At 42.7% G+C, this 25,790-nt stretch overlaps 1 protein-coding gene across 3 annotated transcripts in view; it reads right to left on the bottom strand.

The window, feature by feature from the left end:
• GAB1 (GRB2 associated binding protein 1) overlaps positions 1 to 25,181 on the bottom strand; it is a 117,287-nt gene extending 92,106 nt beyond the window's left edge. For 2 of the 3 annotated variants that reach the window (XM_073642264.1, XM_073642271.1), the window contains exon 1: positions 24,616 to 25,179. In XM_073642264.1, coding sequence (XP_073498365.1) covers positions 24,616 to 24,720 — 105 coding nt within the window. In that variant the 5' untranslated portion in view covers positions 24,721 to 25,179. Of the gene's footprint in view, positions 1 to 24,615 lie in introns of all 3 variants that reach the window. The other variant, XR_012247540.1, reaches the window with a different exon arrangement.
• Between the last annotated feature and the right edge of the window lie 609 nt (positions 25,182 to 25,790).

Genomic DNA, 25,790 nt, shown 5'->3' with positions numbered 1-25,790 from the left:
GTGTGGGGCTGTTTTTCAGCATACGGCACAGACAAACCTTGTGAGATTAAAAGGAAGGATGAATGGACAAATGTACCGAGACATTCTTGTTAAAAATCTGCTGCCATCTACCCGGATGATAAAGATGAAACAAGGGTGGACATTTCAGTAAGACAATGATCCCAAACACAGCCAAAAACTCACAATTGCTTTTAAAGAAAGAAAATAAAGCAGCTAGAATGACCCAGCCAATCACCTGACCTGAACCCTACAGAAAATTTATGGAGGGAACTAAATCTCAGGAGTTTATAGGAGCCTATGGAACCTTTGGTGAGAATTTCATGTTAACAGCACTTTTAGAAATATATTGACTTAGAAAATTGGTGATATGTTCAATACTTGATTCACCGATGTACGATATATAACCATGTTTGGAAATACACCATATGTAAAGAATTCAAAGACTAGATGTTTATAGTGCCATTTATGCTGTGGGACAGGTAAAGCTGAAGACTATTTGATGCCTGATTTTACAATATATACTGCAGACAAGCTTTTTGCTGTTTTTTATTTTGTTTTTTCTGTTTTTTTAAGGTGCTGTCTACAGATTAATGCATTGTTCCCCAGCCTCCCATCTTTCTGCTTGCTGGGTGGCAGTGTGCTCCTTCCTTATGGATACATGGTTAAACTGTTGGTTCAAAATGTGGGCTCTCTAATGCTACAAGAGACCTTTCTGACTGAGCAGCATCATAGGAGCTCAGAGGCTCCAGCGTTCTGGAAAGCTTCAGTGCAGCACTTGCTGGCTCTATAGCAAAGATCTTTTAAGCGCTGCTCTCCTTGCCTTGGAGACCGGCCATCTCTGCCAGTAACCCATGCAACCAGCAGAAAATTAAATAAACTCCAACCTTGAGAATGTAGGGTATTTTTAATAACCAGTTGCTTTTATTTTTACAAGCACTTTGCAATTTTAAACTAATTCCATTGAGGCAACCCCTTTAACATCTGAGTCTTCAAGAGGCTGTTGCATTTTGAGAATCCATATCAGAATGGCAATCTTGCTCTAGCAGAACTCTTAAAATGTTCATTTTAATCACAGAATACTACAGTTTCTCACATGGATTTTCAAATTAGGTACACCAGTTTCATCAGGTGTAATATACTTATTTAATAGTGTATGTAGTTTCTATTGTGAAATCCAGTTATTGATATCTTTAATTAGAGCTTAATATTTTTCCTGCATCATAGTGCACAGCTCAGTGCAAATAATCAGTTTATTCACAGCGGACTCAAATCAGTAGAGGCATAAGGGTATGTGCACACGGTCAGGAGCTGCTGCGGGTTTGAGGCTGTGTGTTTATGCAGCGTCAAACCCGCAGTGGCCAGATGCTACAGCATAGTGGATGGATTTCTTTTCCATGTCCACTATGAGTCTCCAGGCACCTGCGGATCACCCGCGGAAACTGACATGAGGTGCATCTTTCAGACCTGCAGCATGTCAATTTCTCTAGCTGGTCCGCATGTGGATTTCCCCATAGATTAACATCAATGAGGAAAGTCCGCATGTGAAAAAAAAAAATAAAAATCTAACAGCTCATTTGCATAAATGAGGGCGGAAGCCGCACATCTACTCAGCAGCGTCGGGGCCGCAGGCGGCTCCGGATAGTGGGCTTACATCCGAAGAGAAGAGCACCCACAGTCAATTCCAATGGGAGGTGAACTGGCCATGGGTTTGGTTTGGACAGCTCTGAACCCACTCTCATAACCTAATTTAGCCTGAACTGCAATTGCTATAATTAAAAAAAAAAAAAAAAAGGGACTTCCTCTGTATATTTCCTGAGATAAAATTTTACTATTAAATTTCCCACTTTGTGGTTAGTAACAAGTCATTATCTTAAAAAGTGCTTCCATACAATCAGATGTAGACAAAGGACCGCAGTTCTCCACGCATGTCCGGGATTACAGATAAAAGTGGCCAACCCTTTTATTTTAACATGATATGAGGAAGATACTTATAGGTAAGTGTACACAAAATTATTATAGGTTCTTCTCCTTCACTTGTTAGTGCCACCTTCCTCACAGACTGCACAGCTCGCCAGTCCATACAATGGTGGTGGAGCATGTGACCAGACCTGTTCAATAGAAAAATAGCTTTCCTATGTGCAGAGTTTTTCTCTTGGAGGAGGCTGATGGACAGGTCTGGTTATATGCTCCACCACCGGCTGCCATTGTATGGACTGTGAGGAAGGTGGCACAGGAGGAGAACCTGTCATATCTATAGAATTGTAAGTGCCATAAAATCATGTCCCCAAAAACATCTGATAAAATAAAGACAAAGAGCCACCACTTTGTAAAGGCTGCAGTTGCTGATTGCTGTCGTGAATCTGCTGCAGCCAATGTCACGTGGTCCGCTGGGAAATAGCAGCGCCATTATCGTCGGTACGGCACCGCCGTGGGAGGTCAACACAGATTGTTTTTTTCTATGGGGTCCTGAAGTGATTAAGCAGGGGCTGTCCAGAGACATGGGTTGTTTGGAATGATACCACACAAATTAGACTTACTAACATGCACTATTTATTAATTTGGCACAGAAATTCCGGTTTCAGACCCTCATCCTTGTCACAGAACCTTCAGTTTTGCATTTGTTTCGACCCTACTTACAGCTGAAGCTGAGATTGAGTTGGAATGAAGTAGAGGACCCAGGACAAGGCAATGGGGATATGAAAACAGAACATCGGTGCTAGTTTCAGAATGAGAATACATTAGTCAATTTCGATTAGCAAATTATTCAAAGAATTGTAAAGAATGACTTCTGCGTTTTTTTTATTTCACAGCTAAAGTAGCGCTTCAAATCTAAGTCCCCTGCCTCCTGTCTTATCCTCCCCTTCCAGTGTCTTCATCTGTTATCACCACTGCTCCCGTCGGCCACCAGCAGTTTGTGACCTACCGGCTGTCCCAGTGTTTCATGGAGCCGGAGGTCTCGGAAAGCACTTGTATGCCATGTGTGTGCTGTCCATTTTTTATGGACTGTATAATAAGAGAATCTTGAGAAACCTCCATCTGATATTTTTCATGCGAGAGAAAAAAAACTGACAATGATCAAACACTTATGAAATCAGAATTTTTGGAGGGAGAGGTAGGATAGAAGATATATTTCCAATGTCTGAATAAACCCTTACTCACAGAGGTCAACTTTGGAGCAAATTCTCCTTCACCACCATTATCTTAGTTGAATTGCCATTTTTGTTTCTGTAACAATGTGGGTGCTCACCTACATAGATCCATGTATCGTAGCACTCATTTGATAATTCCTTAGCAATAATTTACAGTAATGAGCTCTTTCCACCGCCCCCACACAAAAAAAACAAAAAAAAAAAAAAAAAAAGTTTTCACTAAACAAAAGTCTAAAGCACATTTTTATTTAGCCACAAGTAAAAGCATTCAAGACGGTTTCATTTGAGAAGAAAAAGACAGATCACCTGCCCAAGAAGGTCTACCACAAAGCAGACCAAACCAGAAAATCAAGTTCCAATTACATAGCATACATACAGGTCTTAGGGCAAAGCTGTGGCAAGTTGAAACATTTGTCAGGCAAGTACATTTTCAGTGCTTGGGATTTCTCTCTCTCAGCCGAGGAGTCATCTGGGAATCTGTGGCAAGAACTGAAACTGTGAAAAATTAAATTAAAGGGATATCAAAATCCTTCTTTGATATGAATGAAGTAGCATGTCTACTTTTCTGGGATGCCCCCAGTTTCCTCTAAACTTGTTTTGCTTTGGGGAGTGGGATGGGAGTGATGGGGGCTCCCAACTGCAGAAAAAAGGAAAACATTCTCAAGAAGATGCTCAAATTAGTTTACTTTTAGGAGGCACTATAGACTCAAAAGTGTTAATGGCTCCGAGCACTACTTTCTAGCTTTCACTGCTTTTTTCGTACGTTGGGCGAGTCGACAGTTTTCCGGATGAACAAACAATTTTAAAGATTCTTGTGTGAACTTCGCTAAAGGGTATGTTCACAAGCAGCGATTTAACAGCGGATCTTTCTGCACCTGTGTTGGCCGGAGAAACGCTGGAAACAATAAGATCTTTTTTCATGCATTTTTACACATTTTTATCCCCATTCATTTGAATAGGTGAAAAATGCTAAATTAATTGACATGCTGCAGATTTAAAAAAAAATGCCCAAAAGCTCATAAAATGCAAGGGGAAAAAAAGAAACAGCATATGGATGAGATTTTACAAATATTTACTTTGCTAGCAGTGTAAAATGCAACGTTTTTTCTGCATTAAAAAAAACATTGCAAAGATGCCACGTGTGAACATACCCTTATTAGGTCCAAGAACAGAATAGGCCTTTGACATAGTTTATAAACGGAAGCAGTATGCATCAGGTGACCAGCCCAAATAGACATCACAACCTGCAATTAATAAAACTGCCTGTTTGTATGCAACGCTGGTTAAACCAGCTGCGGTAATCACAGTAATAGCAGGCAATTAACCCGTATCATAGCATTTATGGCCTGTAACCCAAGTATGACTGATGACTAGCTAACCTCTGACACGTGCAAGCATATCTGCAGGCCTGGGAAACACAGGTATGACCAACACAAGCCATACGGCCAGCTCGTTAAATACGCTAGCCTACATTGGCTTTTCAGTTCTCGGAGCACGAAACATCGATACATAATAGATGAATACATTTTGTGCACATTTTTTCCTGTCACATCTATAAGTATTGTAAATTGCTGCAGATTTCGCTATTGAAAAATGAAACAATTTTGCCACTTGTTTGCAGTGTATTTGAACGAGTATTTTACATAAAATTCCAGTTTTTAGACTGACAGAGGCTTCTAACTTATCAGCTTTACTGGGAGAGGAGGAGCAGAGTCATCTCAAAAATTAGAGGATGTAGACGGTAAAGAAGGTTTCTCATGCCGAACATCACAGGATAAGTGATCGCTTGGTGCACCACCGCTGGATATCTCATTGTTTAACAGGTCAAGGGCCGCCCACTGTACATAAACGTCGGCGCTGCCTGGGCTCTGTGCAGCGCCGACGTTTAAAAAACGGTGGGTGGTCGCGCAGCGCTCAGGACTAGTGTTGAGCGAGTATGTTCTATTAACCCTTTTGCCGAGTATGCTCGGGCCGAGCTCCGAGTATTTACAGCTGCTCGGTGATCAGGTTAAATCGCTCCCGTGTGCATGATTTGCGACTGACAGTTTTATTACATATGAGGAATGTGTAAGAAATAGACATTCCTCACATGTAATAAAACTGTCAAACAGTCGCAAGTCATGCACACGGGAGCGATTTAACCTCATCACCGAGCAGCTGTAAATACTCGGAGTTCGGCCAGAGCATACTCGGACAGAACATACTCGCTCAACCCTACTAGGGACCCCCAGAGTCCTGCAAGAGCTGCGGATCCGGTGCAGAGCGATAGCTCTGACAGGGGACCTCATCGGGACCTGATTGGATCAGGTCCCAATGATGTTAACCCTTTGCTATCTTCTATATGCCACGATCTATAGTGATCGCGGCATATAGAAGACAGTGAGAGGAGAAGGGGGTCGTCAACTTACCTCTCCGACGGCTCCCTGATGTCTTCCAGGACCTGCCGTTGTTATGGCAGCCGGAGGTCACATGACCGCCTCCGGATCTGCCATATATGGTGTCCTGCTAGGCTCAGCCTGCAGCTGAACTCTAGCAGGAGACAGACAGTGTAAAACTGTCAGCAAAGATCTCATCCAATGCAATACATGTCTATTGCATTGCATGAGATCAGTGATTAGAAAAATAAAAATGAATGTCCCATACAGGGACCAAGTAAAAGTGTAAAAAAAAAGTCAAAAAAATGTTTTCAAACTGTTAAAAAAAAAAAAAAACACAAAATAAAAATAAATAAAATATTAAACCAATAAATCCGTATATTTTTTTGTTTTTGCATAAAGTACACATATTTGGTATCGCCGCGTCCGAAACAACACACTAATTAACTCCTCCTGTGCACACCGTAATAAAAATAAATAAACGGAGCAAAAAACTATGCTTTTTCATCATATCGCCAAACAAAAAGTGGAAAAAATGCGATCAAAAAGCAAAATGGAAATAAAAATGGTACCGCTGAAAACGTCATCTTGTTCCGCAAAAAAAAAGCCGCCATACAGCTCCATCAGCCGAAAAATAAAAAAGTTATAGCTCAGAATAAAGCGATGAAAAAATAATATTTTCTATAAAATAGTTTTATTGTGTAAAAGCGCCAAAACATAAAAAAAAATATACAGTGAGTGTAGTATCGCTGTAAACGTACTGACCCGAAGAATAACGCTGCCTTATCACTTTAACCACACGCAGAACGGCATAAAAAAAACCTCAAAAAACAATTCCTGAATTGTTGGTTTTTGTTAATTTTACCTCCCAAAAAACGGAATAGAAAGCGATCAAAAAATGTCACGTACCCAAAAATGGTACCAATAAAAATGTCAACTCGTCCCGCAAAAAAAAAAACAAGCCGTCACATGACTCTGTCGGCCGAAATATGGAAAAATTATAGCTCTCAAAATATGGCGAGGCAAAAACTAGATTTTGCAAAAAAAAGCGTCTTAGTGTGTGACAGATGTCAATCATAAAAACCCGATATAAATCTGGTATCTCTGTAATCGCACCGACCCGAAGAATAACGTAATCTCATCACTTATACCGCACGAGAAACGGCGTAAAAAATAAATAAAACCAATTTTTCACCTGCTACTGATTTGTTTATTATGTCTCCCAAAGATCGCAGTAAAGCTCTGCTCACATTTATCCTGCGCTCTGCGCTGAGCACTTACACCAGAGTTTCCGTGTAAATCTCTGAAATACGTGATTCAAACGGAACCCATGACGGAAGATTCCCTGTAATGAGGCAGATATAGGCCACTGTGGATGCCGTCTGGCCTGTGATCCCACAGTGTCAGTTTTTTTAGGCGTGCATAAAAGTGCGGTTGGCCACAGTTTTGTGCACTTCTGAAAAAAAGGACACCGCTAAACAGAGGCCAGACGGAGTCCAGAGTAACTCTGCTGCCTCATTACAGTGAATGGATCCCGCAGGGGTTTCATCTGAATTACATCACTTGGAAATTTAGATGGAAACCCCGATGTAAGTGCTCAGCCTCGAGCGCCGGATAAAGGTTATGTAAAATGTTCCCAATAAGAGCTTCAACTCAGTCCTCAAAAAAAGCTAGTCCCCACTCAGGTCCGTCATCTGTTAAAAATATTCCAAGTTACTGGTAGCAGAAAGGCTCTGGAAAAGCGAAATGGCCCTTGCCCCCCAAAAGAAATTCAGAAAATTGTGTGCTCCCAAATCCAAATGCCTAGTCTACAATAATTTGTTCTCCAATTGTCAAATAGCGCTCCGTCCCTCCCAGATCTTGCCGTATGGCTAAGCGGTACGATACAGCCACATATGGGGTATTGACACTTTTAGAAGAAATTTTGTGACACATTTCGGCACCATTTTTACCCATTGCCCTGTGTGAAAATGTAAAATCTGAGGGTAAAACATTTTTTTGTGGTAAAAATATAATTATGTTTTTTTCACTGCCCAATTGTCTAAATTTAAAAATTAAAAAATACTCACTACTTCCCTAGATTAATTCCTTGAGAGGTGTAGTTTACAAAATGGGGTCACTTGTGGGGGTTTCTGCTGTTTCGGCATGTCAGCGACTCTTCAAATGTGACATGGTGTCTGCAACCTATCCCAGCCAACATAGCGCTCCTTTCTCTTCCGAACCCTGCCGTACACCAAAGCAGTGGTTTTCCCCCACATATGGGGTATCGGCGTACTCAGGAGAAATTGCACAACAAATTTCATGGTGCAATTTCTCCTGTTACCCTTATGATAATGCAAAATTAGGGAATGAAAAACATTTTTTGTGGGAAAAATGTGAAAATGTAATTTTTACAGCTCAATATTATAAACTTCTGTTTAGCACCTTGGGGTTCAAGGTGCTCACCACACATCTAGATAAGTTCCCTAAGGGGTCTAGTTTCCAAAATGGTGTCACTTGTGGGGGTTTCTACTGTTTAGGCAAATCAGGGGCTCTCCAAACGCAATATGGCGTCTGCTAATTAATCAAACAAATTTTACATTCAAAAAGTCTAATGGTGCTCCTTCCCTTCCGAACCCTGCAGTGCGCCCAAACAGTGGTTTTCCCTCACATATGGGGTATCAGCGCGCTCATGAGAAATTGCACTACAAATTGTGTATTCCATTTTTTCCTGTTACCCTTGTGAAAATAAAAAAATTGGGTCTAAAGTAACATTTTGTGAAAAAAAGTTAAATGTTCATTGTTGTCTTCCACATTCCAAAAATTCCCATGAAACACCTGAAGGGTTAATAAACTTCTTGAATGTGGTTTTGAGCACCTTGAGTGGTGCAGTTTTTAGAATGGTGTCACTTTTGGGTATTTTCTGTCATTAAGGCCCCTCAAAGTCACTTCAAATAAGACAAATAAGATGTGGTCCCTAAAAAAATGTTTTTGTAAATTTTGTTGGAAAAATGAGAAATCGCTGGTCAACTTTTAACCCTTATAGCTCCCAAACAACAAAAAAAAAATTTGGCTCCAAAATTGTGCTGATGTAAAGTAGACATGTGGGAAATGGTATTTATTAACTATTTTGTGTGGCATATCTCTCCGATTTAAGGGCATGAAAATTCAAAGTTTGAAAATTGCAAAATTTTCGCCAAATTTCCGATTTTTTCACAAATAAACGCAAGTGATATCGAAGAAATTTTACTACTATCATGAAGTACAATATGTCACGAAAAAAACAGTCTCAGAGTCAGGGGAATCCGTTGAAGCGTTCCAGAGTAATTACCTCAAAGTGACAGTGGTCAGAATTGAAAAAACTGGCCCGGTCACGAAGGCAAAAACAGGCTCTGGCGCGAAGTGGTTAAAGAATGGCTGCAATTTTTTTTTTTTTTTTTTTTTTTTAAAAACCATTCCATCATCACAGGGAACTTTTGCTATTCAAGTCAATATGATGGCATGGATTTTGATGTCAGATGAGAATCGCAGGACAATTCATAATCTATTTTCCAGCGGGCAACGTGCAGCATAATTCAGAAACCGCCATGTACCCGCTATTAAGCAAAATGTTGTACATAATTTATTTGTAAAAAAAAAAAAAAATGGCATACAACACAAGTTTTCAAAATTTGTGGGATGCATCTTAGGTTTCACCTTCAATATAGATAGGATAGTCAGCTTCTTTTCCTTAACAAAAACATTTGTAACATATTTCTTGCCAAGTTACTGTCTTGCATGAATCCCACCAATGAAGCCATATGTTTAAGACCCCTACATTATCTATCCATTGAATAAAACCACACCACGTGTTATCAACCAGCTATTGATTGAAATTAATTAATGAACTAGAGCAGAGGTGGGGAATCTTTTTTCTGCCAAGGGCCATTTTGATATTTATACCATCCTTCGGGGGCCGTACAAATTGTACACCAACTCCACCCGAAAAGTACGTCCTTACGCTGGCACTGGTGTCAGGACGTAATCTTTCATTCTCAGTGGTCAGTAGTGAACACTGCGTGCCCATGCTCGCAAAGCAAGAAAAAATTTTTTGGCCGGCAAAATACAGCTTCAGCCCAAGCACTGCGGTCCCCAGGAATCTGCCTGGGGGCTCGATAAAAGGTCATTGAGGGCTGTAAACGGACCACGGGCCTGAGGTTTCCCTCCCCTAAACTACAGGAACATGCATTAGTGGAACAATAATGAAAAATATGAATTATTGTCTTCAAGTAAATTGCCATAATTTGCACTCAAATCTCCACAAAAAAAACTTTCATGACTTGCACGATGATTTTTGATGTGTTATAGACACATTGTGCGACTCATCAAAGTAGGGTGTGCAGCTTATCAGAAAAGTTTTGCGGTTTAATAGGCGACAATGCGCAGAGGGGAAAAAAAAGGCCAAAATTAAGGAGCACATTTCTGACACAAAGATAGCCAATTTCTGACACCACCTATAGGTGGTGTAAACTTAGAAAAGACGCTGTTAACCTCTTCCCAAGATCCAACATACATTTACACTGCTATTCTGGAGCGTGTTTGGAGGCTCTGAGCCCACACCATTTTCGGCACATGGTGACTGTGTAATTCAGTCTTCATCTGCCTTTTACAGCAGCGGGTAAAGCAGAGTTCTGCCCGCTGATGGTAACCTGTTAAATGCGGCCTTACATTGTCATGTTGTAAAACGGCTCCTGGAATGCTAGAAAAATAGCCGTATAAGTTGTTCAATGACCAAATCATTGTTAGTGCTGTTAGTGTACCTGAAATGAAGACTGGAAAGTTCTGGTTACTGTACTCCATGCCACCCACCACACAGAAGTAGGACCAATACATCGTTCCCTTCTGAAAGACTTCATGGCGTTGCCCAGATGGTCTCCAGACCAATCTCCGACTGTCACCGTATCCAAGACAAAAGCAGGACTTATAGCTGAAGAGGATAGACTTCCATTCCAGTCCCATTGCTGTCTTGCTCTGCTTCATAATAGCCTTTAAGAGCAGTACCGTGAGGTAAATGAAACACCTGTGCCTGGACATCTGGCTCATGGCCCAATAATGTGCAAACGCCTTGCATGATATTGGTATGGGGTTACGTGATATACAGTAGCAGACCCCTCTAGACTTCATTCCAGGTACACTAACCGCTCGGTGTTACAATGATTTGGTCGTGGAATCACTGGTATGGCCATTTCTACAAAGTGTCCCAGGAGTACTTTTACAACACAACAAAGCATGTTGTCGTGCTACTGTGAGCAGTTTGAGTGTCCTACATCGGGTGAAAAGTATTGAACAAGTCAACAATTTTCTAAGTATACATACCGTGGTGTGAAAAAGTGTTTGCCCCCTTCCTGATTTCTTATTGTTTTGCATGTTTGTCACACTTAAATGTTTTTAGATAACAAAACAAAATTTAAATATTAGAGAAAGACAACTCAAGTAAACACAAAATGCATATTTTAATGAAGGTCTTTATTATTAAGGGAAAAAGAAATCCAAACCTACACGGCCCTGTATAAAAAAGTGACTGCCCTTTAAATGTATAAGAGGTTGGGCCATCGTTAGCAGCAGCAACTGCAATTAAGTGTATGCGATAACTGCCAATGAGTCTTTTACAACGCTGTGGAGGAATTTGGGCCCACTCATCTTTGCAAAATTGTTGTAATTCAGCCACATTGAAGGGTGTCCGAGCATGAAGTGCCTTTTTAAGGTCATGTCACAGCGTCTCAATCGGATTAAGGTCAGGACTTTGACTAGACCACTCCAAAGTCTTAATTTTGTTTTTCTTAAGGCTAAGTGCCCACGTTGCGGAAATGAAGCATATTTTTTACGCTTCTCCCTGGCAGGAAAAACGCATGCGGATTTTACATGCGTTTTTCCCGGTAGAAGCGTTTGTGAAGCGTCTTTGCATGCATTTCCGTATGCGGGTTAACAAGCGCTTTTCCAAGCGATTAACATCACTTGGAAAAGTGCTTGACAACTTGTTCACACTATATAAATCCATGCAACTGGCATGGATTTATAGTAGTGTGACCAAGTTAGTTAAAAAAAAAGAATAAGAATGGTGAAAAATAATAAAAAAAAAAAACTTTATACTCACCTTCCGATGTCTTCCCGGTGTTTTGTCTGCTCCGTCCGGTGTCTTGCACTGCTTGAGGTAGTGTGAAGGACCTGCGGTAACGTCATTGAGCCATGTGATGGGTCACATGACTCAGTGACGTCATGGCAGGTCCTTCACATCAACGCGAACATTGCAAGACACTGTCCCGAAGCAGAGAAAACACCGGGAAGACATCGGAAGGAGAGTATAAACTTTATTTTTTATTTTAAGTTCTTTTTTTTTTACAGTTTTCTATGGTACCCAGGTCTGGATGAGAGTCTCCTCTCCTCCAGACTTGGGTACCATCCGCACATTGACACGCATATAATCCGAGAGTACAAATGTACTGACACGGATTATATGCGTCTCAATGCAAGTCAATGGAGGCAATTACGCTGCGTGTCCGCAAAATTAATGGACATGCTGCGGATTTTTGAGCGCAGCATAAACGCTGCGGAAAAATTCGCAGCATGGGCATAGAACTTGCGGAATCCCCTTGGGGACCATGGGGGGGCGGATTACCTAGCGTTTAACAAGCGTTTACGCTGCGGAAGTTCCGCAGCATATACGCTTGAAAAACGCTACGTGGGCACTTAGCCTAAGCCATTCAAAAGTGGACTTGCTGGTGTGTTTTGGATCATTGTCTTGCTGCACAACACAAGTGTGCTTCAGCTTGAGGTCACAAACAGATGGCTGGACATTCTCCTTCAGGATTTTTTGGTAGACAGCAGAATTTATGGTTCATTTACCATTACAAGTCTTCCAGGTCTGGAAGCAGCAGAACAGCCCCAGACCATCACACTACCACCACCATATTTTACTGTTGGTATGATGTTCCTTTTCTGAAATGCTGCGTTACTTCTACACCAGATGTAATGAGACATACACCTTGCAAAAAGTACAACTTTTGTCTCGTCAGTCGACAGAGTATTCTATCAAAGGTCATGGCGATCAAGTTGTTTTCTGGCAAAACGGAGACTAGCCTTTATGTTCTTTTTGCTCAGCAGAGGTTTTCATCTTGGAAATCTGCCATGGATGCCATTTTTGCCCAGTCTCTTTCTTATGGTGAAGTTATGAACACTGACCTTAACTGAGGCAAGTGAGGCCTGCAGTTCTTTGGATGTTGTTGTGGGGTCTTTTTTGACCTCTTAGATGAGTCGTCGCTGCGCTCTTGGGGTAATTTTGGTTAGCCGGCCACTCCTGGGAAGGTTCACCCCGTTCTATGTTTTTTGTAATTTGTGGATAATGGCTCTCACTGTGGTTCGCTGGAGTCCCAAAGCTTTGGAGATGGTTTTAACACCTTTTCCAGACTGATAGATCTCAATAACTTTGTTTCTCATTTGTTCTTGAATTTCTTTGGCATGCAGCATGATGTCTAGCTTTGGAGGATCTTTTGGTCTACTTCACTTTGTCAGGCAGGTCCTATTTAAGTGATTTATTGGTTGAGAACAGATGTGGCAGAATTCAGGCCTGTGTGTGGCTGGGGAAATTGAACTCAGCTTCCCAAAGTTGTGATAAACCACAGTTAAAACAAATTAAGGAGGGGGGGGGGGGGACAAACTTTCACACCACTAGATTTCTAAAGGTGAGGTGCTGTCGCTCAAGACCTTCCCAACCTTATTGCTGCAAAACATAGTGATGGCAATGGTTACAGAATTTTTTAACTACTGAAGGTTCTTTTAACCACTGTTGCGGCCATAATCTGGAAGCGGAAAGAACATCATTTCACCATTAACCGACCACAACCAGGTTCTCCCTGCAAGATTTCAGACAGAGGAGTGAAAAGAATTATCAGAAGTGTTGTCCAAGAGCCAAGGACCAGCTGTGGAGAGCTACAGAAAGACCTGGAATCAGCAGGTACAATTGTTTCAAAGAAAACTAGAATTAATGCACTCAACGTCCATGGTCTGTATGCACGCTTACCACACAAGACTCTATTGTCAAGCAAAACGTTTGTTGAAGCGAGTTTAAAGTTAGCTTGACAACATTTAGACAAGTTTGTGAAATACTGGGAGAATACAGTCTGGTCAGATGACACAAAAATTGAGCTCTTTAGATGCCATAATATACACCTTGTTTGGACGCCAAAAGGTACTGCATATCACCCCAAAAACACTATGCCAACAGTGAAGTTTGGAGATGGCAAACTTCATATAATTGAAGAATATGCGATGCACAGAAAGAAAAAAAAAAAAAGCATGGACCACACTTCCAAAAATCATACATTGATCTAATGCCTCTCGGTAAAAGTTTACAAACTGAACATGAGGTTCTTAGTTTAACATTCTGATCAGAGTGTATGAAGCAGACAGCCACGTCACAGCGAACCTCTTGGTGGGTCCTTATCAGAATGTTAAACTAAGAACCTCATGTTCAGTTCTACATATATTTTTGCCGAGATGCATTAGATCAATGTATGATTTTTGAAGGTGCGGTCCATGCTCTTTTTTTGTGCATTTCATATAATTGAAGGATGAATGGACAAATGCACTGAACATTCTTGAAAAAAAAATCTGCTGCCATCTACCAGGATGATGAGGAAAATGATGGTGGACATTTCAGCAAGACAATGATCCCAAGCACAGTCAAGAAAACTCAATTGGTTTAAGAGAAAGAAAATTAAGCTGCTGGAATGGCCCAGCCAATCACCTGACTTGAATCCAATAGAAAACATATGGAAGGAAGTAAAGCTTAGCCCACGGAACCTTCAGGATTAGAAGAGTGTTTGTGTGGAAGAATGAGCCAAAATCATACTTGAGCAATGCATGCGACTAGTTTCTCCATACAGGAGGCATCTTGAAGCAGTTATCACCATCAAAGGCTTTTGTACGAAGTATTAAATAACTTTCGGCAAGCATGTTCAATACTTTTTCCCTGTGTCATTTCTCATTATTACACATAATTTAAGGACATCTATCGTTTGATTTCTTTGCCTGTGTGGATAGGACGGGTTGTTACCGACATTTGGTGAGAATTTCATGTTAATAGCACCTTTAGAAATATGTTGACGTGTTCAATACTTATTTTACCCATTGTAAATGTGCTACCATAGCCTGCAGTGTCTCCAGAATTGTCTCCCATTGAGCATATATTGGATGTCATTGGTCGGCAATTTTAAAGGGAGCTGCCAGCAGCGGATCTTGACTTGTGTTCCTAAAAGCATTCAGCGTGGTAAAATTTTCCTCAAACAACCAATATCTTCACTGATAGCACATCAAATCGTATACATGCCTGTATTTCTGCATGTGGCACATTGGGTATCTTTCTACCCAGAAGTTAAACCAAAATATAAAACCAGCCCAAATGGTAAACACTGCAAATGAAAAATATATTAAAATGCCAAAATTGCGTTTTGTGCCAACACCGCAAAAGAATGCAAGAAGCGCTCCAAACACATCTAAAAATGGTATAAATAAAAACACCAGATCACCACGCAAAAAAATAAACCTTCAAACAGCTCTATCGACAGAGAAACTAAAAAAGTATGGGTCTTTGAAAATAGGGACAAAATTCAAGTTTCAACAGATTAGTCACACAAGGGACACCAACAATATCAGATGGGTCCCACTGACTAAGGAGAAGGGGCAGGGTTTTTTTTTTTTGTAGACCAAAAGCATATCCCTCACAAACAAACTTTCTAAAGAAAAAAAATAAAATTACAAAAAGAAACATTCCCTTTAAGAGTGCAATCCAGCCACACAACACATTTAGCCCGAAACTACAGACATGACAGCGTGTGTGGTCTGCTTAAGAGCCAAATTTTATGATCAGCCTCCAAGCCCTGTATAAAGAAATAATTTATTGAAACGGAATTTATAATATAAGCAAAACCTGGGGAAATTTTTAAGTTTACAATACAACTCTAGAATTTTACCTTTAGCCCCGTTATGCATCAATATGCCCTTTGTCTCCTATAAACCAGTTTTATATTACAGCTTAAAGTTATACAGACTTAAAGTGATTGAACACTGCCTTCTAATAGTTAAAAATCACAAATATACATTCTTATGAATACCTAAAATGAGGAAAAAGGAGATGTCCTTTACTTCAGAAAAGTTATTATTATCAATGGGTTCAGGGTGTTCTAAAAATGTATTAAAATTGTTATACTTTAAAAGGGTTGTCTGGTCAAAAGTGACAAGTCTGTAGTCACTCTGTGTGAATCCCCCCAGCGCAGGCACTGTGCGCTGCTGGGATTCACCAGTATGAGACCCGGTAACGGAGGCTATGTATATGTTATACATACCCCCGGCCATTCAGCGCCGCCAAGCTGACGTGGATGGCCAAGGGGCGCGTCCGACTAGAAGGCGTGTCCTCGCTCAATGCAAGTGTATGGAGAGCGAGGCTGTGCCCACTGGCCAGGGGTGTGTATAACACATACATACCCTTTGTTACCAGGTCTCATACCGGCAAATCCCCGTAGTGCACAGTGCTTGCGCTGGGGGAATTCATAAGTCTGCAGTCACACAGAGTGACTGCAGACTTATCACTTTTGACTGGACAACCACTTATTTTTACTTCTCTGGATTTTTTTTTTTTTTTGTCCCTTTAGACTTTAGAGGATTTTAACCTCTGATCATTCAATTGCTTATACTATAGTCTGCAATACAAGTGTATTGCATTATATAGTATAGTATAAATTTGATCTCCTATGAAGCTCAATCATCAAGTGGCTGGGCTTCAGAAGAGTACCAAGGTGGCAGTCATGGGGGCATTCAGCAGGCCCCTGGCTGCCACGTTAACCCTTAAACCTTGTTGCACTGTAATCGAGATGCGGGGGGAGCAGATGGGAGTAGGTGCATGGCCGCAGCGTTGACCACTCCATTTAAATGGCGCTATCAGAGATCAGCAGCCATATCTAAATGGTCATCAGTGACATTCAGGGCTCAGCACTGACTGCTGCTGTTACATGGTATCTTCCACACGTGCACCAAGCTTCACTCTTGAGCCTGATTCTCGACAGACATCTGTAATGGGGTGTTAAGGGGTTAAAACAAAATGCACTTGTGTGAAGTGGGGAGTATTTGGCCACACACACACACACACACACACACACACCAGAGCCATTAGATAATCTTCAAAATCATGATTTACGAGTATCTGATCATGGAGACACTTTTTTTCTTAATTACAAGTTAGTTTGTAGCATCATTTGTAATGTAAATGTGGAAGAGCCATACGGCTAATAAAAAAAATTATGCACGCAAAATCATTTTTAAATAACGACATGTTGAAGGCCATGTTCCCTCATTGCATAAACGCTGTGTTTTTTCCCGCTGCGCTATTTGGGCAGAAAACATTGCGGTGTTTAAAAATTCCATCAAAGTGGATGTGATTTCAGAAAAACTCATGCCCACTGTGCGTCTTAAGACGGAGTTGATCTGTGTTTAGTTATTGCTGCATTTCTCTCTACAGGCTTCTATGAATTAAACACTTAAAAAAAAAAAAAAAAAAAGCACACACAAGGCAGCTGTATTTCTTATAAGTGCACAATCACAGCTTTTCTGCACTAAAAAAATGCGTGAGAAAAAAAAAAAAAAAAGAAGTGGGGAGGGAAACAGTAAAAATAATAATAATCAGGGCAATTTACTATGGTTTATTTTGGTGCAAAAATTAACTACAGAAACAAAACAGCGTTTTTGCAGGTGGGAACTTTGCCTAAAGTTTTCCAACCTCAATAATCAAGTTACTAACAGAAAACGTGTGGTCTTGTAGTCCATTAACAAAACATCTTCACAAGAATGCTAAGTGGTTTATATACATTGTAGAGGTCAAGTGACTGGAAAACACTGTTTTAATCTCTTCGTCAGCTTGTTACTGCTGACTACATGGAGTCTACAGAAAGCAGAGGACTTGTACGCTAGCCTCAAAGTAAAAAAAGACTACACTACCACTACTCATTCCTGTCAGTAGGATCAATCCTCCTATGCTGTCTATATGCCCATGTAGGTCATAGGCTGCTGAGTAAAATGATACCTTGTTTTCTGCAAGCAGACATCTTATTCAAGAGAAATACACTTTTTTCCCCAATATGTAAATGAACGGTTCAGGGCTATGGGTCTGATACTGATCTCCCTGAGAATCTGCCTTTAGAGCCTTATTAAAATGAAAGGGAGGATTCCAGTGTGAGACATGTAGATCAGGCGAGCAGACTGTCAGTCATTACATGTCTCACAGTGGTAACTCTCCCTTTCACAATAAGCTCTGGAGGGAGATTTTCAGCAAGAGCACTGTCAACCTACAGATCTTGAAAGCTCATTTACATATTAAGAAAAACATGGATTTCTCTGGAATAAGACGTCAGATATCATGTTATTCAGCTTCCTATTCCCATGTAGACAACTTAGGAGGGTTGATCCTAATAACAAATTTCCTTTAAGCAGATGAATGAATGTCTACTATTGAATATGCAACTATAACAGTCACTATCGACCCTTTAACAAGTCCTGCAATATGACTTCGGATAAAAGCCAAATCACAATCTCAATTTGGAGACACTGTGTATTGCCCCTCATCAGTGCAAAGTTTGAGATCTGATTTGGCAGGGTGAGAGGCTCTGGACTGAGGTCTAAGGGGTAACGTGTTTTGCAGAGGCAGTTTTAATACACAGTCCCATACAGTGCTGAGTTCTAGTCCACAACTGTTCAAAGCCAGAATATGGCAAGGAACACTTAACTAAGTGACACGAGTCCATTTTAATAAATGAAGACATGTCAATTTGGAAAATTGCTAGAACATTAAAAAAAAAAAAGTTATACTTAAGTGCAGTCATGAAAACCATCAATCGCTATGATGACAGGTTCTCATGAGGACCAACCCAGGAAAGGAAGACCAAGAATTACCTCTGCTGCAGAGGATAAGTTCAGAGTTACCAGTTTGATAAAACACCAACTTGACAGCACCTCAGAACACAGACCTCATAAATTATGCACAGACATTAAGTAGCAGACACAACTGAACGTCAAATGTCCAGAGGAGACTGAGGAAAAAGACCTTTATGACCAAATTGCTGCAAAGAACCACAACGGAGGACAGAAAACAAGAGACTTGCTTAGGCCATGTAACACAAGGACTGAACCTTAGATCAGTGCAAATCTGTACTGTGGTCAAGTCAAAATTCAAGATTTTTGCTGCCATCTTTTTATGAATGCAGAAAAGAGGAGAGGATGGTTTCTATGTGTGTGGTGCCCATCATGTACAGGAAGGTGTGAAAGTGCTTTGCTAGTGATTCATTCCAAATTCAAGTCACACTTAACCAGCATGACCATCAAAGCATTCTGCAACGCCATGTCATCAAATTTGCACTTAAGACCATCCTTTGTGTCGCAACATAACGATGACCTAAAACACACCTGCAAGATTCTATATAAGGTGTCAGTGACCAAAAAGGAGTGGGATGGAGTGGTATCTCAGATGACATGACCTTCACAATCAGCCAACCTCAACCCAACTGAGATGGTTTGGGAGGAGTTGGATCGCAGAATAAAAGCAAAGCGTCCTACAAGAGCTCACCACTTTGGGAGTTATCAGACCTCTACTATGGCCATACAGGGTTTAGAAAAGTAAATCTATACATACCTGTATGGCCCATAGTAGAGGTTTGATTGCAGAGAAAAGTGCTTTTCTCTGCATTCTATTTTGTACAGGCTTGGCGTCCGGGGGACACCAAGAAATCCCCGCCTATGTGTTTATTATTCCCCCCAAATCCCCGCCTATATGCTTAATTATCATATTCCCCCCCTCCCCTGTGATGTGCACTGTACTCCCTGATTTGCCGGGCATGCGCAAAGCAACACTCACATAGATCGCACTTTGCTTCATTCCGGCCCCTTCTACCTGTGCACTGCGCCGCAGGTTTCTATTGCGCAGGCGTCGCAAAGTGGCAGTCACTCCCTCAGGAGAGAGCATCCTTGTGACAGATTCCCTTTATGGAGTGGTACATGTGAGGATACAGATAACAGGTATAAAACTAAGAAGTGGCTAAACAAAACTTTTGAAGTAACTCAATGGCTTATTCATCTGCAATTTCATTTTTTACATGACGTCTCAAATGCTTTCATTTTCCTTTGTATAAGGGGTCTTTCACACGTCAGTGTTTAGAGTACACGTGGTGTCCGTTTCTACATGTACTGGAGACAGACACACGTAGACCCATTCAAATGAATGGGTCTGTGCACGTCAGTGTGTTTGCACAGACCGTGTGTACGTGGGCAAAATACGCTGACATGTCCATTTTTTTCTTGCAGAGCGGGCCGCAAAAAATCCCGCACCTGTGCACACTGGGACACTGTTGACATCCGTGTGACAAGTACCGGTGCCTGGGAATCAGCGGTACAGTTAGTGCTGTTCCCAAGCTGCAGGCATCTGTAATCACTGTCCCTTGCTTGCCCTGCGATCAGCACGAGCAAGGGACAATGTTGAGAGTAGTATTCTGCTCCCGCTGTGTCCTGGTGTAAAAATATGAATAAAATTTAAAAAAATCCTTATACTCACCTGTCCGAAGATGTCCCCCGCTATAATGCATGTGACCACTCATGATGAGGAGCCGGGCAGAATGACTCACTCCAGCTAGTGGGCCCCTGCTCTGTGCTGAGCTCAGTGAATGACAGAACACCTCTCGCTAGAGGGAGTCATTCTCTCGGGCTCGTCAGCATGAGCGGTCAGATGCATTACAGCGGGGGACACCTATGGACAGGTGAGTATAAGGAATTTTTTTTTATTATTTTATTCATACTTTTACACGAGGACACAGCAGGAGCAGAATACTACTCTCAACATTGTCCCTTGATCGTGCTTTTTCGCAGGGCAAGCAGAGAACAATTATGACAGATGCCTGCACCCCCGGGTGCTTGGGGACAGCGCTAACTGTACCGCTGATTCCCAAGCGCCGGTACGTCTGATCCTGATGCGGCACACAGTTGCCACACAGGTGCACACGGACATGGATATCTCTTGTACTGGTTTTTCCAGTACCGGAAATATCTGGACGTGTGAAAGAGGCCTAAACCAGCATCATACATACATAGGCAACCATAGTGTCAGACGCAAATACCACCTGAATTATGAAAAACACTTTTCAGTGCAGAAATCCTTTTAGTAACAGGAATTTCCTTCCTTACTTAGCGCCCTCGTACTAAAAGAAATATATTTTGCGTTTTATTAGTTTTGTAAGAAGAGAACTCCAGGACTGAAACAACAGGGGAAGTAAACAAAGAGGTCAGAATAATTTCCACAGACAGAAATGGAAATGCTGCAGAAATGGCACAAGTTAGCACCGTAAATACCGATACTTCAATAATTCTTTAGTATCAATTGCAATAAACCTAACAGTGTATTCAGTTTCACTAAAGTGACCACAGCTCATCATTAGGTAATAATTGAAACCCTCATTTAGAATATATAAATCAAAAATCAGGGCAGCCAAGATGTTGTCAGACCAATCCTGCTAGGATACTGTCAGTTTGTGGAATGCAGAACAATGAACTGGAGCCAAAGCTCGAAACTTCAGCAACATAAACAAAAACAAAACTGTATCTCAATAGTTCAGACTTCCACTTAGGTTTTCTTACAGTGTACAGGCTAAAGACTCGGCAAACTAATCCAGAGTCAATGATTTAGGTTGGATTTTTGTGACAGTTTCCCTCTGTTCAAGCCCATTGTACTGCAATGTACCAATAACTGCCACAAATAAAATGCCCTTTAGGTTATCATCCTAAGTTTCAATTAGGTGGGAGATCTCCGGCTACTGAATAATGTTAGGCTGTGTGCCCACTACGCGTTTTAAGCGTTTCCGCAGCGGCAATTCATGGTAGTAAACCTTTAGGGGTCCTTTGTGTTTTTCTGACATTACACTATTTTTAATATTTATTATGAGAAAATATATTATTGTAAAGTCTATAGTATATTATAAACAGGAAAAAAGGAAGAAAAAAAAAGCTTTTTTTCCACTGACTGTTCAGTGCAGATGCTTTGGCAATCCATTGTTGACAGTTTCTGACCACTAACGCTGCTTCTTCCTAGTCTGAACACCAACACCGCTTCAATATTAGCATGAAAATAATGATCAGATAAATATTCCACATTATACTGAATGGCAGGTATTGATTTTCTGTTACCGCGCATATTCACAAGTCACGGGAGGAGGTAAATACTAATTTCCATTACGTTTTTCATGTATATATGGCTAGTGAATGCCCAGCTATCAGTCCTCTCTACTGTGTGTAGGAATCTGCCCGCTCAGCAAACGGCAAGTGTTATGTGAAGCCTCCTGACCACGCTGCCAGCCAACATTCCCTCAGACTACTACTCATAGGAGCAGACTGTTTTGAAATAGAAGTTTTGACTGTGAATAACAACCAGCGCACACTACAAACACTAGCACTGTTCCCTCCCGCCCTCCAGTAACAACAACTGGCACAGATATCACCCCTCCCCCTATAGGTGGCATGTATCCCGCCTGGAATTTAGAATGGAATGTGTAATGCATGGTTCACACTTCTATTTGCAGCACATGGTGTTACTGAGCAATCAATACAAAACCCTGCGGAAAATACATGTTAAAGGGGCGCCCAGGATTTACATATTCAATTTGTCAGGGAAAAACATAAAATGTTCAATTGTAATATTTATAAAAAACAAAATCCCCTGTGCCTGGATTTTGCAATTCCATTCTTTTCTCATAGCAACTAGTCACATTAGGTGAATATTCTGGGAGTGAAACAAAAGAACAGCTTGGGGCACCATAATATAAAAAAAAAAATAAATAAAAAAAAAAAAAAAAAAAAAAAAAAAAAAACACACTTTACGAAAAGGAACAACCCCTGTCAATGTCTCACAAGACATGCTGATTATTGCATATTTAATTTCCCTGAGGAGCACTGCATGGCTTATAAGACTCCTCACACTGGTATGCCAGGTATGTCACTCTCCATAAGGAGAAATGTTATCCCTTAGCCCAGTCAGAATCTTCTCTTACAGCCAAATCAGATCTCATGCTTTGCACTGAGGAGGGGCAATATCCAGAAACATGTGTATGCAAACAGATTCTGGTTTGGCTTTTATCCCAAGTCATGTGACAAGGCTCGTTAAAGAGATAATATTGACTTTTAGTATTGCTACTTCCTATAGGTGACGCTAGAGAGCAAGTCCTCTTCCTCTCTGAAAAGACAATTTGCATGGTTTGCTGATTGGGACAATAATTTACAAGGTTTCTATATCCATGAATGGTCTACCGAAAAATCAATTCTCTACGACTTAATTAAAAGTAGCTGAGCAATTCCCAAATGACATGAAGGCGCCACTTGTAGCAGGTCCAATATGGACCTGCTACAATCAAACCAATAAGTAATTAGCCAAACAAGAAGATGTGCCATGACAAACTCTAGGAAGATCCTGCCCCACTTCTGCCAACCTAATCATTTATCGCATGTTTCTGATTTTCAACTTTGAGTCCTGAGAGAAAACAATACCAGGTGTTGGCACCAGACACACCCCTAGTCAGGATGTGGTGCCCTCTGTGCTGGGTGGCCACTGATCAATCTGCAAACAGCACAAAGCATGAACTAGGCCATATTTATTTAAATGGCAAGGTATAGAGATTACGGTAATCATACACACCATAATAGTAATCACAAACACAAACCCTCATAAACACTCAGTATAGATGCCAATACACACAAGGCCAATGGCAGCCAAACCCACAAATAGTGTGACTGGCAGGCCATCTGTGTATGGGTCCTCCCGACTCTGCCCTGACAGTACACGTATGGGGGGGGTGAAGGATTGCATTGTTGGATTACAGCCCCCATACACAGATCACGTTGAGGGAGAGAAGGATAGGCGCTTAAGTGTATAAAGGAGTCAGGGGAGATAGCCACCTGCCGAATGGACGCCATCTCATATGTATGGCCAGCTTTAAGGTTTATTTAGAGACAATAATTTGCGAAACAGCGTAGATATGACCGCTCGATCCCAAGGATACACCCGTATGTACAGGCCAAGAATGAGCAAGAAAAAACACGTGTTTGTCAAGTGATTGGAACGGTTATGCGTGCAGAAAAATTATAGGCCACATGGCCACATGCCATGCCGAACACCGCAAGGCTGGGGAAACATCCACACACAGAGCCGCCAGGGATGTCAAGAACAATTGTAAACATTGCACTACTGGGGGGTCAAAGGCATTCCCAGACATCATACAGGGCAGAGACGGTGGGGGTGGTGTCCACGTGCCATCCCTGAGCCGCACAGGCAAATGGGAGGGGTGTCCACGCGCCATCTTGGAGCCGCGCAAGCAGGGGGAGGGGGGTGTCCACGCGCCATTTCCGGAGCCGCGTGTGGGGAGGGGGTCCAAGCGCCATCCAGTAGCCGAGCAGGCAGGAGGGGGGGGTCCACGTGCCATCTTAGAGCCACGCAAGCAGGGGGGTGTCCACGCGCCATTTCTGGAGCCGCGTGGGGGGGGGGGATCCAAGCGTCATCCAGGAGCCGAGCAGGCAGGAGCCGCGTGGGTAGGAGGGGGGGGGGTCCACGCGCCATCTTGGAGCCGCACAAGCGGGGGTGGTCCACACGCTGTTTCTGGAGCCGAGTGGGGGGGGGGGGGGGGTGTCCAAGCGCCATCCCAGAGCCGCGCAGGAAGGGGGGGGGGGGGTGTCCAAGCGCCATCCCGGAGCCGCGCAGGAAGGGGGGGGGGGGGGTGTCCAAGCGCCATCCCGGAGCTGCGCGGGGGTTTCCAAGCGCCATCAGGGAGCCGCGCAGGCAGGAGGGGTTGGGGGTGTACATGCGCCACCCCGGAGCAGATATTCTTGTATTCTCACCACCATACAACTTTACAGCCCCAGCTGCTGTGAGGCTAGGATGCTGGGAGCTGTAGTTCCCCGGGCAGCAGCCCCTGACTCTGGCACACAGGTAGTGCCCCCCATGGCGCAGCCTCCTCCCCTGCACACAGGCCTCTCCTCCTCCCACCTCTCCTCTCCATACTTACGAAGCGCTTTAACTTTTTCTCCGGCGGAGATTTCCGCAGCCAGCCCGAGCACACCACCTCTCCGCCGCCGCCCGCTCCTCCGCCGCCTCCCGAGCTCATCATCATGGTTCTCCTCAGTGTGTCCTGATGGATCCGGGCTCACAGCCGCCTCCGCCCCCGATTATGGGAAACTTCAGGGAAACTTTCAGCCCCGGCTCCTAATCCTGGAGACGGATCCGGGGACTGAGCAGAGGATCGCGCCCCTCTCCTCGCTCCGCTTCTCTCCCCTCCAGGAGTCGTTGGGCGGTCGGTGGATCGGTCTCTTCCGCCTCGTCTTCAAGTTTCCCCCCCCCTCAGAATAACAGTGGACCGGTCTCCCCCTTTGCCTGGACCGTGGAAAAGGAGCGGTGCACTGGTCCCGGGCGGGGGTGACCGCACTATGTCCCGTCTTCTTGAGCTATCGCACGGGATAAATTATGGGAGAGACACATTTTTTCTTTCCCAACTGTGAGTCTGTTTGTTCCTCCTTCTCCCTGTTTTCTTTTCCCCTCCTCTTCTCCTCCGCCCCTCGGTGTCAGCGCCGTCCCGCTCCCTCCCAGCGGCCGGTCCCGCCTTCTCCTTCCCTCAGGAGCCGCGCTCACAGCCAGTCCGTGCCTCAGCCAGCCAGTCCGTGCCTCAGCCAGCCAGTCCGTGCCTCAGCCAGCCAGTCCGTGCCTCAGCCCTCGTCTCCTCAGCTTTACCTGCTGCCTGGTCACACAGTGCGGCACACTGTCCAGCCATTGCCCCAAAGTCACCCAATTACTGTATACTAATTACAGATACAGAGAAAGAATCTGTCCAGTCATTGAGACTACACACAGGGAGCCGGGCTGATGGGGCTCCACAATGTGGACCCTGCAGACTGTGTCTGGGGCAAAGATATGGATGTCCTTGTAATAGGAAGGTCACAGAGTCGGGTTCGGCCATACATCCGACTTCATCGTATTGGCGAGTGTTCACACTGCGTCTTTCCAGCATTGTTTGCGTTGTACTTGCTGTTCACATGGTCAGGCTTTCGAGCTTCTGTTATACGCTTCAGGCTTCCAAAAGACGCCAAGTGGTTAAAAGAAGTGACGTGTCCATTCTAATGGTGCTCCCCCCTAGGAAGATGCTCAATATTTGCAACACAAGTCAATGGGAAGACTCCTGTGCTTTCG

The sequence above is a fragment of the Phyllobates terribilis genome, unplaced genomic scaffold (assembly GCF_046119375.1).
Source record: "Phyllobates terribilis strain yellow unplaced genomic scaffold, ASM4611937v1 Scaffold_1__5_contigs__length_1240528914, whole genome shotgun sequence".
Lineage (NCBI taxonomy): Eukaryota > Metazoa > Chordata > Amphibia > Anura > Dendrobatidae > Phyllobates > Phyllobates terribilis.
The sequence above is the reverse complement of the archived record's forward strand: the minus strand, read 5'-3'. Positions and strand labels throughout refer to the sequence as shown.